At 43.8% G+C, this 13482-nt stretch overlaps 1 protein-coding gene across 1 annotated transcript in view; it reads right to left on the reverse strand.

Annotated features, from left to right (window-relative positions):
* The window catches only part of LRRC31 (leucine rich repeat containing 31), a 22478-nt gene extending 11730 nt beyond the window's left edge, over positions 1-10748 (reverse strand). Inside the window, 4 exon segments of the mRNA XM_024734137.1 lie at positions 2445-2616; positions 4538-4628; positions 4630-4684; positions 10568-10748. Coding sequence (XP_024589905.1) covers positions 2445-2616; positions 4538-4628; positions 4630-4684; positions 10568-10748 — 499 coding nt within the window.
* Positions 10749-13482: the final 2734 nt, after the last annotated feature.

The raw sequence follows: 13482 nt of genomic DNA on the forward strand, positions 1-13482 counted from the left end.
AACCTGCCCAGAAAAAAAACTTTTTTTAAAAAAAAAAAAAAAAAAATCCACCTGTTAGTAGGGGTGGTTTTACCAAATTGTTTTTATGGTAGTAAATATTTCTACCAATCCATCTACTTTCTCTCATCCACCTTCTCCGGGGATCAGCATTGCCGAGAAGCTCGGCCAGAGGTAAAAGTGTGAAAGACTTAGAAAGTAAAACATGAAGAAGATTTAAATCACCCATAATACTATTCCCCAGCATAACCACTGGTTATATTTTGGCCAGAGGAAGATTGGTAAGAAGCAAAGCAGGGCACTGGCCACCACAGAGGAAAGGCTCACTTTGACATCAAGAATATCACATACAACTGATCCAACCACTGCAGAGAGGAACCAGTAAGAGGGCATCAGGCACTAGCAGCTCATAACAGTGATGCAACCTTGGGGTGGAGAAGGATGCAGTGAGGGGGGTGAAACTTGACATTTCTGATACCATTTCACACAGGAAACATCTGAGGGCTACAGAGTGGAGGCTGGGAGAGAACAGGGGAAGTGTGGGGAGATCAGCCTTTAGGAATAATTTTCACTGCTTTAGGGGCAGAACAGAATGGTGAGCCACACACATGACAAATGTGCTTTCTCAATGTCTGGAGTCAATTTTAGCACCAGTTAAGAGTGTTGGAAGGTCCACTGTGTCCAGAAGCCTCTCTTCCACCATCCACTCCTGGGCTGGAACTTCTGCCACTGGTTATTTATTCCATGGTTTAAGGTTTTTGGAGTCCAGGAGCCCCAGGTTAAAATGCAAGTTCTCCAGGAGTTATAATATCATAAGCCAGGTGTCATTTTGTAAGCCATGGCCAGTCAAAAGGGCGTGGATATGTATCGCCCTGAGGCATCCCCCAGGATCAGGGAGAAAGAGTACATGACTGTCTGCAGTGCATATGGTACTGGAGGGCCTAGGCATTTGCAATCTTGCACTAAGCAATTGTAACAGGTGTAATAATGTTGAAATGCCTCCTGATTTATATTTTCTTATCAGTAAACCGTTCATTCTCCTTATACTCCATCTGCCATTAAGGCTAAGCAGAGTATGGATGATAAGATAGCCCCTCCTGGTGGAGAGGATGCAGAAGTCCTTCCAGAGAGGATAAAATCTCGGGGAGAGGGGAAAGGACACAAAACATTAGTGACAAGGGTGCAGACTCTCTCCTGGACCAGATGAGTTTAGAGTGGGTCCCAGGGCAGAAATTCCACTTCCTGGTTTCTTAAGGATGGTGGATCATGAAAAAGATTAGATTAGTCATAGAAAATAATCTATACTTCTTTGCATGCCTGAGTAACAGTATGTTAAATTTGAGAACCTGGTACACAATAACCAGCTGCTAACCAGTGGGGCTAAATCGATCATGAAAAACCACAGAAAGGTAATTTTGGATGAGGGAATAGGGAAAGAAAGAATTATTGAGTGCCTACTACATGTCAAGCACGTAGTAGGTACTTTACAGAAATTATCTAATGCTCACAATAATTTTTTTTGAGGTGGATATCACCCCTTTTCAGAGATAATAAAACTGAGGCTCAGAAAGTTAAATATTTTGTCCACGGTCACAAAGAGAATTAGAAGTGGGACTAGGATTTGAAAGGATCTGGCCAGCTCTGAGATGTATAACGTTTTTCCTTAGGTATAGGAAGGGTGAACCAGGAAACATCAGCTGGCCCCTATTTTCTAGGGAAGGATTAGAGAGAAGACATTGGCATAAATTTTGTTGCTTTTACAGAAATCTTTGCAGAGATGTAAATGATCAAAATACATGGTCGAAATAAGAAACTTCAGACAAAAAGAAGACAGAAAAAGTATTAATTGCATCTAAAACCAGCAAGCATTCTAGATAACCCAGCATTCATAACCCAGCAAAGCAGCTGGGTTAGTAGCATGACAAATTTTATCTTATGTTCTATGTTATCCAATGTTTGATATACTATAAACTAACTTAGTTGAGGTTCTAGTCCTATTTAAATCATTGCTTTTAATTGAAAAATCTTGTTTTGATCATTTTTTAAAAAATGGGAATGGGAAAATAGAAGAGAGAAATACTATTTCGGAATTGGAAAGGAACTTAATTATTATCTATCCCAACTCCTCTAATTTACAGATGAGGTAACAGACCCAAAGTGGGCAAATTTTACAGTTACTATCTCCACTTAAACTCCATGAGAACAGAGGCTTGGTCAGCCTGTTCCCTTCTCTATCCCAGGGCTTGGCACGATGCTAGGTGCAGGTTACACAGCTCCTTAGAAGGTATACAAGTGCTCAACACAGCATCACGTCATGTACAGGCAGCGCTCTCATCCTCGTGCATGGGCACTCGAGGGGGTGGTGACCCAGATAATTCGCCCCTGAGGGTTTGGGTTGCAAAGATTCTTCCAGGGGAGCCATCTCTTAAGGGAAGCATTCATCATACCCAGTGCTCGAACATCATCAGCAGTAAGTCTGCATCTACCCAGCCTCAGGATTTTTAACTTGCTGACAAGATGCATTTGCTGCATGAGTAAATGGAGGGTTCTGCGTATGAAATCATTCCAGGAAATATCCAGTTCTTCCAAGTCTGGAAGAGAAGGCAGCAAAGCAAGTAGAAGTGAACACAAGAAAAAACAGATTTGCATGTGTAATTTGTGATTTGTAGTAAATAGGATCCACTGCCTGTTCCTCTGGTAAGCGGATAGAAGGAGGGTGGACTTGCTGACTTTCCACAAAGCAGGGATCTCTCAGCCACACAACTGGAGACGTTGCGACATTTACTTTACCTATTTCTTGGGATGTTTTCTATTTCTGCCAAATAACTGCACTCTGAAAATGCAGTGGTGTTTCCGTAAGATTTCATAAGAACTCCTTTATTGTAGTGGAAATTGTAACTCTACTGCTAGGACTGTTACTACCACTGTCACTGTAATGTGTATACGGGTCCTTTTATTTCGCAAAACCCCCTGACACCCGTCACCCTGTTGTCCTATTGGACCCTCAGGCTGAAGGTCTGGGGAATACTCCATTGGCAGGACCGCTGAGACTGAGGGTGCCCGTTACCTTTTCCTTCTTATCTTGATCACCTGGGTGTCACCACCTTATAAAGTTCCTGTTATACCTACATGGGCCAACATGTGCAGGTTTAGACGCACAAACCCTGACCAGAACCTTCTCTGAGTCTCCTCCATTGCTCACGAAAATTGAAGCTACCCTCTGTGAACAAGATTCTCAAAGGTCATCTTTATCTCCTGCAGCAACAAGACTTAAGAGTGGAAATGCCAAAATCAGGGGGCGAAAGTGTCTTTGCTCGCTTGCTTTTAAACATCTGTCTTGAATGTTAAAATAGTGGCAGCAGTCAGACGCTGCATGGTGAGCTTCTAGAGTTACAGGCATAGCAATTCCTGACCTTCCACAATTCTGAAGAAATTCTAAAAATATGCTTAGGGGGCAAAAAGTATGTTTTCTTTCTACTAGCATTCAAAGCACTTTAGCAACTTCATCTTGTTCACCATGATCCTAACTTTATAAAGTATGAAAGCCTATTGAACACATTAAGAAGGAAAAACACAGGATTCCTGGGGACCACGCTCAAAGATTTCAATTTGATGGGTTTGGGTTGGACTCAAGTGCCTGCATTTCCACAAGTTCTGCAAGAGATTCTGACATGTACATAGGCGTTTGAGAATCAACAGGCATGGTTAGAGCCCCCTCGTAAGAGATCTGTCTCAAATATAATGGCATAGATTTTTTTTTTTTTTTTTTTTTTTTTTTTTTGCGGTATGCGGGCTCAGTGGCCATGGCTCACGGGCCCAGCTGCTCCACGGCATGTGGGATCTTCCCGGACCGGGGCACGAACCCACGTGCCCTGCATCGGCAGGCGGACTCTCAACCACTGCGCCACCAGGGAAGCCCTAATGGCATAGATTTTAATTAAAATACTCAAGGACCCCTCACTCAAAACACAGTTCTTTTGATACCTCTGTTGGTAGACACACCTAATTTGATTCAAGACTTGATTTAAGGTATCTGAAAAAAGAGTTTTTTAAAAAGGTGGTGACAGTGGTGTTGGGAAGATGGTTCTTCACAACCAAACTCCTGCTAGAGGGTCACAAACAGTAGTTGCACTTTTTTGTAAAACGGTGTGAGCAATAATTGCTGGTAGTGATAGTTTTCATTCCACAGATAACAACGAGATGCCCCTTTAAATTCCCAGTAGGGCTCAGTTTTATGGATGAGTTTACATCCTATGCAGGAACAGGTGTGTTTCAGGGAGCTAGAGGTAATCAGTAGAGAAGTAAAATTGCTCAGGAAAAACAAACAAACCTCCCTCTTAAACTCGGCTCAAATCTTTGAAGCTTGAGGAAGAATCAATTAACTTGTTTCAAAAAAAAAAATAGCGTTGCATCTGCGCTTCCTTGTCTGGGCCACCCTGCAGACCTAGGACTACCAAGTGAGGACCGAGCACTTTCCCTGCTCATCCCAGCCCGAAGGCCCTCTGTGCCTCTGTGCAAGGTCAACTCCATACAGACCTGGCTCCCTCACATCTGCTGTTGTTAGTCTACAGTTGTTCAAATCTAGACATTTGTCGACAGGGTTTTTGCCCAGCTTCGGCAGGAACGGCTTTTTCCTCCATCCTGGATCTTAATTCCATTTCTGAAGTGATAGTCTTAGTTGTATTATAAAAATAAAGAAAAATTTGCTGTGAATGACAGAGTGTATTAAAGATGCATAATGATCGCCATAAGACAAGTGAGAAGACAGACAACAACACTGAACTGATCCCTTGTGAAACCTCACCTCAGAAGGGGACAAAACCTGACCTCTGTTCCTGAGGTCGGTGCTCAACACTGGCCGCTCCAGTGACCCATTTCCTACAAAGGAGCCTGAGGAACTCAGTGGCTTTTCTTTCCTGGCCTGACCTGGGCTTCTTGCATGTAGATGGAGCTTTGCTCCTGGACAAAGAGGTAAACTTGGGCTTCCCTCGTGGCGCAGTGTTTGAGAGTCCGCCTGCCGATGCAGGGGACGCGGGTTCGTGCCCCGGTCCGGGAGGATCCCACGTGTCGCGGAGCGGCTGGGCCCGTGAGCCATGGCCGCTGAGCCTGCGCGTCCGGAGCCTGTGCTCCGCAATGGGATGAGGCCACAATAGTGAGAGGCCCGCGTACCGCAAAAAAAAAAAAAAAGAGGTAAACGTGTTATTACAACGTTTAAGACAATGCTGCTGGAAGGATGCACAAACATCTTTGGTGAGTGCAGTGCTGGGGGTATGCCCAGGCACTGGCCTCCTAACCAGACAGGTGAGGAAGGGGAAGCACTGCAGTCACCACTGATGAGCCTCAGATGGCTAAAGAAAGCGAGTGAAACCCTTGCTGCTCATTTCCTAGACCCCTCATTTGACACATCCGGCGAGAGTAGTCCCTGAGAGAGCTTTGTGTTTTCTCAACTCCTGCCAGAGAATACACTCAGAAAGCCTCATGTGTCCTCGTTATTACGGACTTTTTATGTGGCACCCTTACCAAGTTCCACTATAATAATACCACACTACATGATATCACTACAACTTTTTTAAAAATAGGTTTTATTTTTTAAAAAATAATTAATTAATTAATTTTGGGCTGTGTTGGGTCTTCGTTTCTGTGCGAGGGCTTTCTCTAGTTGTGGCGAGCGGGGGCCACTCTTCATCGTGGTGCGCGGGCCTCTCACCATCGTGGCCTCTCTTGTTGCGGCGCACCGGCTCCCGCCGCGCAAGCTCCGTAGTTGTGGTTCACGGGCCTAGTTGCTCCGCGGCAAGTGGGATCTTCCCAGACCAGAGCTCGAACCCGTGTCCCCTGCATTAGCAGGCAGATTCTCAACCACTGCGCCACCAGGGAAGCCTATCACTACAATTTTTAAAAGTTAAATAAATAAAAATAAAAAGCTATGATTTTATTGAGTGCCTACTATGTACCAGGGCTTTACCTACTGAATGTGTCAACATTTAAGACACATGTGAAACACATCATACTTTTGTAAGGAAAAATGAATAGGCATGTATTGACAGTGACTTTAAAGAGGTTTTGTAAGTGAAAATGCACAGTTTAAAACACATGCAAAGCGTATACTGGAATCCAATACTACCCCTGACAAAACGTGTACAACCACATAGCAAAAAAGAAATAGATTAGTACCAGTGGAAATGAAAAGATGATGGCATTACAGTAGTAAATTTAGACTAAAATATTAGCAGGATAGTAAAAATTCCTCCTCTCCTCCACAGTGTGTCTGGTGGCTTGCTATTTTTGTTTCGTTGCTTTGTTTTGTTTTGTTTTCTTGGTGGCTTGCTATTTTTCAGAAAACCACCTACAGGCTGTACATCTTTGCGGGGATAGTTGGTGTTGTCACGTTCTACCAGTAGGAGGCAGCATCATCCACCTACCATTTACCTCTTCATTTTTGGCCTTCAATTTTTATTATGGTACATTGGATACAAGGTATTTTGTTTTGGGTAGGGTTGCCAGATTTAGGAAAAATAAAAATAGCACGTCCGATTAAACTTAAACTTCAGGTAAACAAGGAATCATTGCTTAGTAAAAGTATGTCCCAAATATTGTGTGTATTTTTTCTGGCAACCCTAATTTTGGGTGAGGGGAGTTGTGGATGGAGGATGTGAGTACAGGGCATTTTGTGTAAACTTAATACAGAGTCACAGTTACACTGTTTCATAGATTTGGAAACTGAGACTCAGAGAGACTGTTAAGTAGTAAGCAGCAGAGGCAGAATTTGAACCCAGAGCAATCGACTCCAAAGCCCATTATGTGCAGGTGCTTTTTATAATTTTTGTTCTTAAAAAAATTTTCTCTGCATTGTATCTTATTGCTCTCTCTTTTGTTTTTTAGCTTTTTATCTCCATAGGCTCAACCTACAATCGTGTTCAAGTTCCAGCCTCATCAAACCTTCTTTTTCTTTGTTTTCTCCTCAAGCCACTGTTCTGTCAATCATTTCCTTTACTGTCAAATGTTTGGAAAGAATGGTTTGTATTTGCTGACCCCACTTCTTCACCACAGTTACCAATTAACCCTTTGCATTCTGGTTGCCACACTCACCTAGCCCAATAAATTGTTTCTCAGAGGTCGCCACCAATGACCTACGTATGGTCAGGCCATTCAAGATGGCTGTTCTCTTGCTCTCCGTCCATCCCCTGCTCCACCAGGCCCTGCTTCACTCACATGACTCTCCAATCCCCTTAATTATAGGGCTTAATCAGTAACTGCCTGCCGTGCTTGCCCCCTGCCCCTGCTGCTGGTTTCCGTGGTAACTGATAAGCCCACCTGACATCAGTTCCCCTATAAATGGTGGCCTCCTTCTCCACCAAGTAGTGGAGGTTGTTGCCATGTCCTGTCTGCTGCCGGCCATCCATGGAAGGAGTGTTGCTCCAGGACCTTTGTGTAAGATGCCCCTTAACCAATGAGCTTTGATGTCTCTGGTGTTGTCTCCAGGCTTTTTCTTTGGTCTCAAGGCTGAGCAGCTACAAGATTTGCAGGCTGGTGGGGGGTGTGGTCCACCAACCAACCAGTTGACAGATTCAGAAATCTCGTCTCAGACCACAGCCTACTTGGGCGCTCTGTAATATTTATATGATTGGCAAGTCCAAGGCAGCACCACTGGAAAACCTGGCTCAACTCGTGGGTCCATCAGGTAAGCAAGTCACTTAACTTCTCTGAGCCTTGGTTTACTCATCTATAAAATGGAAATTATAATTCCTGCCCGGTTCATTTCTCAGGAGCATAGTGACTTAAAGTTACTGAGGCCTCCCAGGAAGATGGGACTCTGCAGTGCCTTTTACATCAGAGGCACTTTGTAAACATTTGTTGAAGGAGCAAATAACTGAACGAATGAGTGAATGTTAGTTTCACAGTTCCTCAATAACCAAAATAAATCAAGACGACAAATCTTTATCAAACCACCTAAGTATAAATATGAGTACCAATTTATGAAGCCCCTGGACATCTCCTTACAGACCATATATTTCTTTTTTTTTAATCTATAAACCCCTTCCTTCAAAAAGTATCTTATGTCATACCTCAATATATAAAACAGGTGAGTCAGAGCTGCTACAGGTTGGCTGAGGAGGGAGGGCTGGCACTCCATGGAGGGTGCAAAGTGACCACACATAAGCAGCTCCATGGAGTGACTCGGGGCTTTTTCTGGCGGCTTTACGGCTGAACCGAGCTCTTGCTTCTCCAGGTGATTCTGTGAGCCAAGCAGTATCTTCTCCTTAGGTTCCTTTCCAAGCTAAACCTGTAGGGGCTTGTTTCCGTTGTTTACAACCAAGAATCCTGATGCTTTCGTAAAACATTTTTACATGTTTGTAACATGGGTGATGCTGTATAGGGAACCAAGGTAACAAGTTCCTGTTGCCAAGGAGCTACCTGTCTGATGGAGCAGCCAGACAAGAAAGCCACAGAGGGTCCAAAGTCCAGTGGGTGCGTCTTGGGAAGCTTCCAGGTGAACGTGGTGGATAAATTACACCTTAAAGGGTGAGTGAAAGTCAGCCAGGTGGGTGGACATGAGGGAGGGATAAATGGGGGAGGGGTGCAGAGGGAGGATGCCACAAGGGAAGGTCTTTCTAGGCACAGGTACCCACTTCGGGGGAATGTGGCCAGTTCAGGAGAGACTCAGTCAGAATGTCAGGAGTAGAGGATGAACATAAGATTGCGGGGGGAAGGCAGAAGTTGTGAAGAGATATTCAACTGATCACAAACACCTTGAAGACCATGCTTGAGAGTATAGACTTTCTCTTCAAGGCAGGAAAGACTCAGTGAAGGATTTTAAACCGGCGAGAGACACCACAGTATCTGTGGTTTAGAAAGAGCACCCGGTAGCAGTGTGGAGGACAGGCTGGCCACAGACCAGGAGTAGAGAAACCAGGGAGAAAGCTGTGGCAGTGGTCCAGGCAAGAGACGATGAAAGCCAGGACAGCAGCGGAAAAGAGGAACGAGGTCCCAGAGCTGTTTGGAGGACAGAATTCACATGACTCCAGGGGCCACTGGACTTGGGGAGAAATGGAAATGGAGAAGCCATGCATGGTGCTGCCCAGCTGGGATAACCAGCTGACGGGTCTTGCACGGTTAATTTAATCATGGTTATGGGTATCCATGAACCATGTTCCTGAAGCTCCAAATCATACTTTAGAACAAATATCAACAACTTTCTGACTGCCCTCTTTTATTAAAGGTAGACTTCTTAATTTTCTACTTCCAAAAATGCATTCAATCTGCTTACAGGTAAAATGATATTTTTGGTATTTGGTGAAAATAATCTGACGGACATGAGGGTAAGTATAAATGAAATAAGATTGGCCATGGATTGGTAATTGTTGGAAGGAGGTGGTCTTGGGGACTCATACTGTTCTCTCTTCTTTTGTATATGTTTGCATAAAAAGTTTAAAGTGTTTTAAAAATACATTTAATCTAATAATATAGTGACGGCATTGTATATGACATAACTCTAGAGAGAGATTTGGCAATATTTTCATAACCCTTGTATTTGTAATCTCTGTTCTGGGAATTTGTGCTAATTAGCTGAAACAGCGTAAAGCAGAAAATAGGGGAGAGGGAAAGCCAAAGATATTCACTAAAGGGCAGAAAAGGAACTTAAGTAATTATGGTATAGGCATGTAATGGAATATTATGCCACTGTCAAAATTAGCATATGAACACCACGTAACAATATGAGAACTGAGCAGTATAATAGTATGTCTCAGTAGGATCACAGCTCCGTGTCAGATCAAGCGGGCTTTATAAGCTCTTATAACCGTACAAAGTACGTCCGTTTGGCCCCAGCTACCTCTCTGACTGGTCTACTACTCATCCTCTCTCCATCTCTCATCCTGCTTCAGCATGCCTAACCTCCTGGCTTGCTCTCAAGCGCTCCAGGCTCACTCCCATCTTGGGCCTTCGCATTTACACATCCCTTTGCCTGGCAAACTACTCCCACAAATACCTGTGTAGCTGGCTTCATTCATTCTACGTGGCTGACTTTCAGATCTCGGCTCAAATGCCACCAAATCAGAGGCTCCTTCCTTCCAACCACATCTAAAATAGCACCCCCAGCCCATCATTCTCTGTCTCCTCAGCCTACTTTGTCTTCATATGACTTATCACACTGAAATTATATCTGCTTTTGGTTCTTTATGTACGCAAATGTTCTCTTTTTCATGGCTGTCCTTCTAATAACAGGGATTGGCACAGATACTCAGTGTTTGACTGGTTGGTTGACCATAAATGCATGTATATGAATAAAAGGCTGAAAAGAATCTTGAAGAAATGACCATTTGTGTTAGAATGAAAGGAAATAGGGTATTTTTCTCTAAACCTTTCTGCAACATATTACTTTTGACAATTTAAAAGGAAAGTGAGGGGAATTCCGTGGCGGCCCAGTGGCTAGGACTCCATGCTTCCGCTGCTGGGAGCCCGGGTTTAATCCCTGGTTGGGGTCCCGCAAGCCGTGTGGCATGGCCAAAACAAAAAAGTAAAATGAGCAAATTATTTAAAGCATTTAACAAAATAAATGTTTAGAACAGACTCATCATATTAGGTTTCGGTGTCTTGTCGCTGGGTCGAAAAGCAGTTGTTTTAAGGTCATTGCTCTCTTTTCTGTTTTCAGCTTTGGGGGACCTGAATTTTGACCCCCTGATGCATTTGTTGACAAATAAAGTCTGGGGTTTAGTTTCTCCATCTGAGGAACTCTTGTTCCCTGTTTGACTCATGGACAAGTTGAAGGGGGTCTTTCTCAATAAGCCATCTTCCTGTGGTTTTCTGTTTTCTAGGATTTCAGAAGAAAACAAGAGCCTGTCAAGCCTGTGTGAAATCCTAACTTCCCTACACCGGTCTTTATTTCCCCCTTACTTTCTGTTTTTCTTGCTGGTAGTGTTTAACATAAAAATAAGAATGATGCAACCCAGGATCCTGGAAGTAACAGATGATAGCAGATAGAAATCCAAAGCAAATTTGAGTTTTAAACTTTGCCCTATTTTATTGTGAGATACAATTCATTAAACACCTCTTTGGCAAGTGCATTAAATGTGTCAATACTTTTAAAATTTCAACAGTCAGTTAAAGTTACCTTCCGGGAGAGAGAGTGTCAGAGCACTTGGCATGCCTCTGAGCTGTCTGGGCGACAGTTTTGCAAAGGGCCAGAGGAGTCTGCTTCCAGGGACCCCAGTCGCATCTCTTGGCTTACCGTTTCTTTTTCTCTTGGCATTCTCACCTTCTCTACTGCAGCCCTTCACCCACACCCCATAAAAACACATTGGCAGTAAAGAATTAATTCACTCCATAAGCAGAACTCACTGTTCTTGATGCTAAGAGATTCAATGATAAACAAGACACAGCTCATGTCACTGAAGTCTTAACCTGGTGGAAAGATGGTTACACTGGAGCAAGGGCTGTCAGGGAGGAGAGACCCACGTATCAGGGAACCCACAGTTGGACCAAGCCTGTCTTGGAGCACAGCCTTTGAACAATGAGTGGCATCGCCTGGGTTTTGAAGAACTGAGGTAGCTAAAAAGAGGAGAGAAAGGGAAGTGTCCCAGGAAGAAAAATCAGGCTCAGAAACTTCCAGGTATGAAGATCTAAAGGAGCCTGGGGTTGCCTCTAGGAGTGAATTCTGGTTTGCCTGGAGCAAGAATGGAGGATGGAGGTTAGGGGTAGTTCTAGTATGATTTGAGGCTCAAGATTCATAAGGGTCAATCTATGAATCCCTCCGGGGATTTGCTTACATTTTAAGGGAGGGTTCAAGACTTAAAGGGATGAAACTATAAATGGAATTTTAGATTCTGTTAATAAAATTTAGATTCTGTCCTTAGGCTAGGGCCTAATAGGTATTCTTAAAGTTACAATGTTCATGGCTTCCTCCCTATAAAATAGGTCTTACAATGTTCCAGAATGGTTCAAGAAACATTTTGCACAAGGGGATCCTCAAAATGACTTTGCAGAGCCCACCTCCCTGCTTGGGGGATGGAATGTTCCATATACCCGGAGTACTATTTTAGAAGTCACAACTGGGCATCCTTTTTTTTTTTTTCTTCAACCTAGAAGCAGGATCCGGCCCACCAGGTTCACGCAGGAACAGACAGCAATGGAACCAGACAGGTGTCCCAGCCACAGCCCTGTAGCTGACCGATCCTCAGTAAGGGTGGGTGGGAAAGAGAGACCTTCAGCTTGTGAATCCAGCCACAGCCTGCTGCCCTGACTGCCCCATCCTGATTCCACCGTCACCCCCGGGGCGCTTTTCCTTTCACTGGTCCCCTGGCTCCAACCCAAGACTTACCTCTATGGTCAGTTTCACTCATTTTCACCTTTGGGAGGTTTATACACTGCTATTCTTTGGAGAGCCATCACAGTAAATGCTTTTACTTTTCCCCCCCAAGTTGCTGTGACTCCATCTCCCACGTCTTAAGAAAACACTGCTGGATGGCGCTCCAGGATGTGGTAATTTCCCCAAGTGAAACCCCACCCAGCTGGTGAGGCCCCACTGAGTTCTATGTGCAGATGAGTATACCACAGAGCAGGATGGGAAAGACCAGGGAGCCAGGGAAGGTCAGAAAGTACACAGGACTCGAGTGATTGGGAGAGGAAACAAAATACCGTAGGGAACAAGGAAGGCAGAAAGGAGAGGAAGGCAAGAGAAGGAAGCAACTGAGAGCTAACAGGGAATCAGAAAAGGAACAAGTGCGAGAAAGGCAGATTTGTGAGAACAAGGGGGAGAGCACCTGCATATTTCTTAATATACAGTGGGTTAAGCAGTAGGTTACCATGCTCGTGCTTAGAAAAGAATTTTTTTCAAAATGTATTTCTCTTTATATACAAACTTGTGCAAGTACTCAGGCTTCCCACACCAGCTCGAGCTTTAAGAATGGCTTCCCCCTTGTCTCTGCGCTGGGTTTTACTCTGTGAAGGTAAATCCTGGAAACCGAATTTGGGGAAATTTTCAGATCACAACATAACCAGACTACAGCACCTAAAAACTAGGGTTTTGCCTCTCCTCCCAGGATCAGAGGCATTCACTTAAGAGCCCTCTGGGAAAACTAATGGCTGGCATTTAATAGAGTAGTTACTGTATCATATTTACTGTATTATCAGTAGGTAAGGTTACTTGCCATGAAACCCCAAGGATAATACATATTTGGCATGTAATTTCTCTTGTACTGAAGCGATTTTTGTTTTTGTAAAAGTGAGGTATACTTTTTTTTCTTTTCCATCCTTAGGTTTAGGCTTAACGTGTATTTTATTTTAATTTTTTTAACATCTTTATTGGAGTATAATTGCTTTAAATGGTGTGTTAGTTTCTGCTTTATAACAAAGTGAATCAGCTATACATATACATATGTCCCCATATCTCTTCCCTCTTGCGTCTCCCTCCTTCCCACCCTCCCTATCCCACCCCCCCATCCCACCCCTGTAGGTGGTCACAAAGCACCGAGCTGATCTCCCTGTGCTATG

The sequence above is a fragment of the Neophocaena asiaeorientalis genome, unplaced genomic scaffold (assembly GCF_003031525.2).
Source record: "Neophocaena asiaeorientalis asiaeorientalis breed wild unplaced genomic scaffold, Neophocaena_asiaeorientalis_V1.1 scaffold280, whole genome shotgun sequence".
Lineage (NCBI taxonomy): Eukaryota > Metazoa > Chordata > Mammalia > Artiodactyla > Phocoenidae > Neophocaena > Neophocaena asiaeorientalis.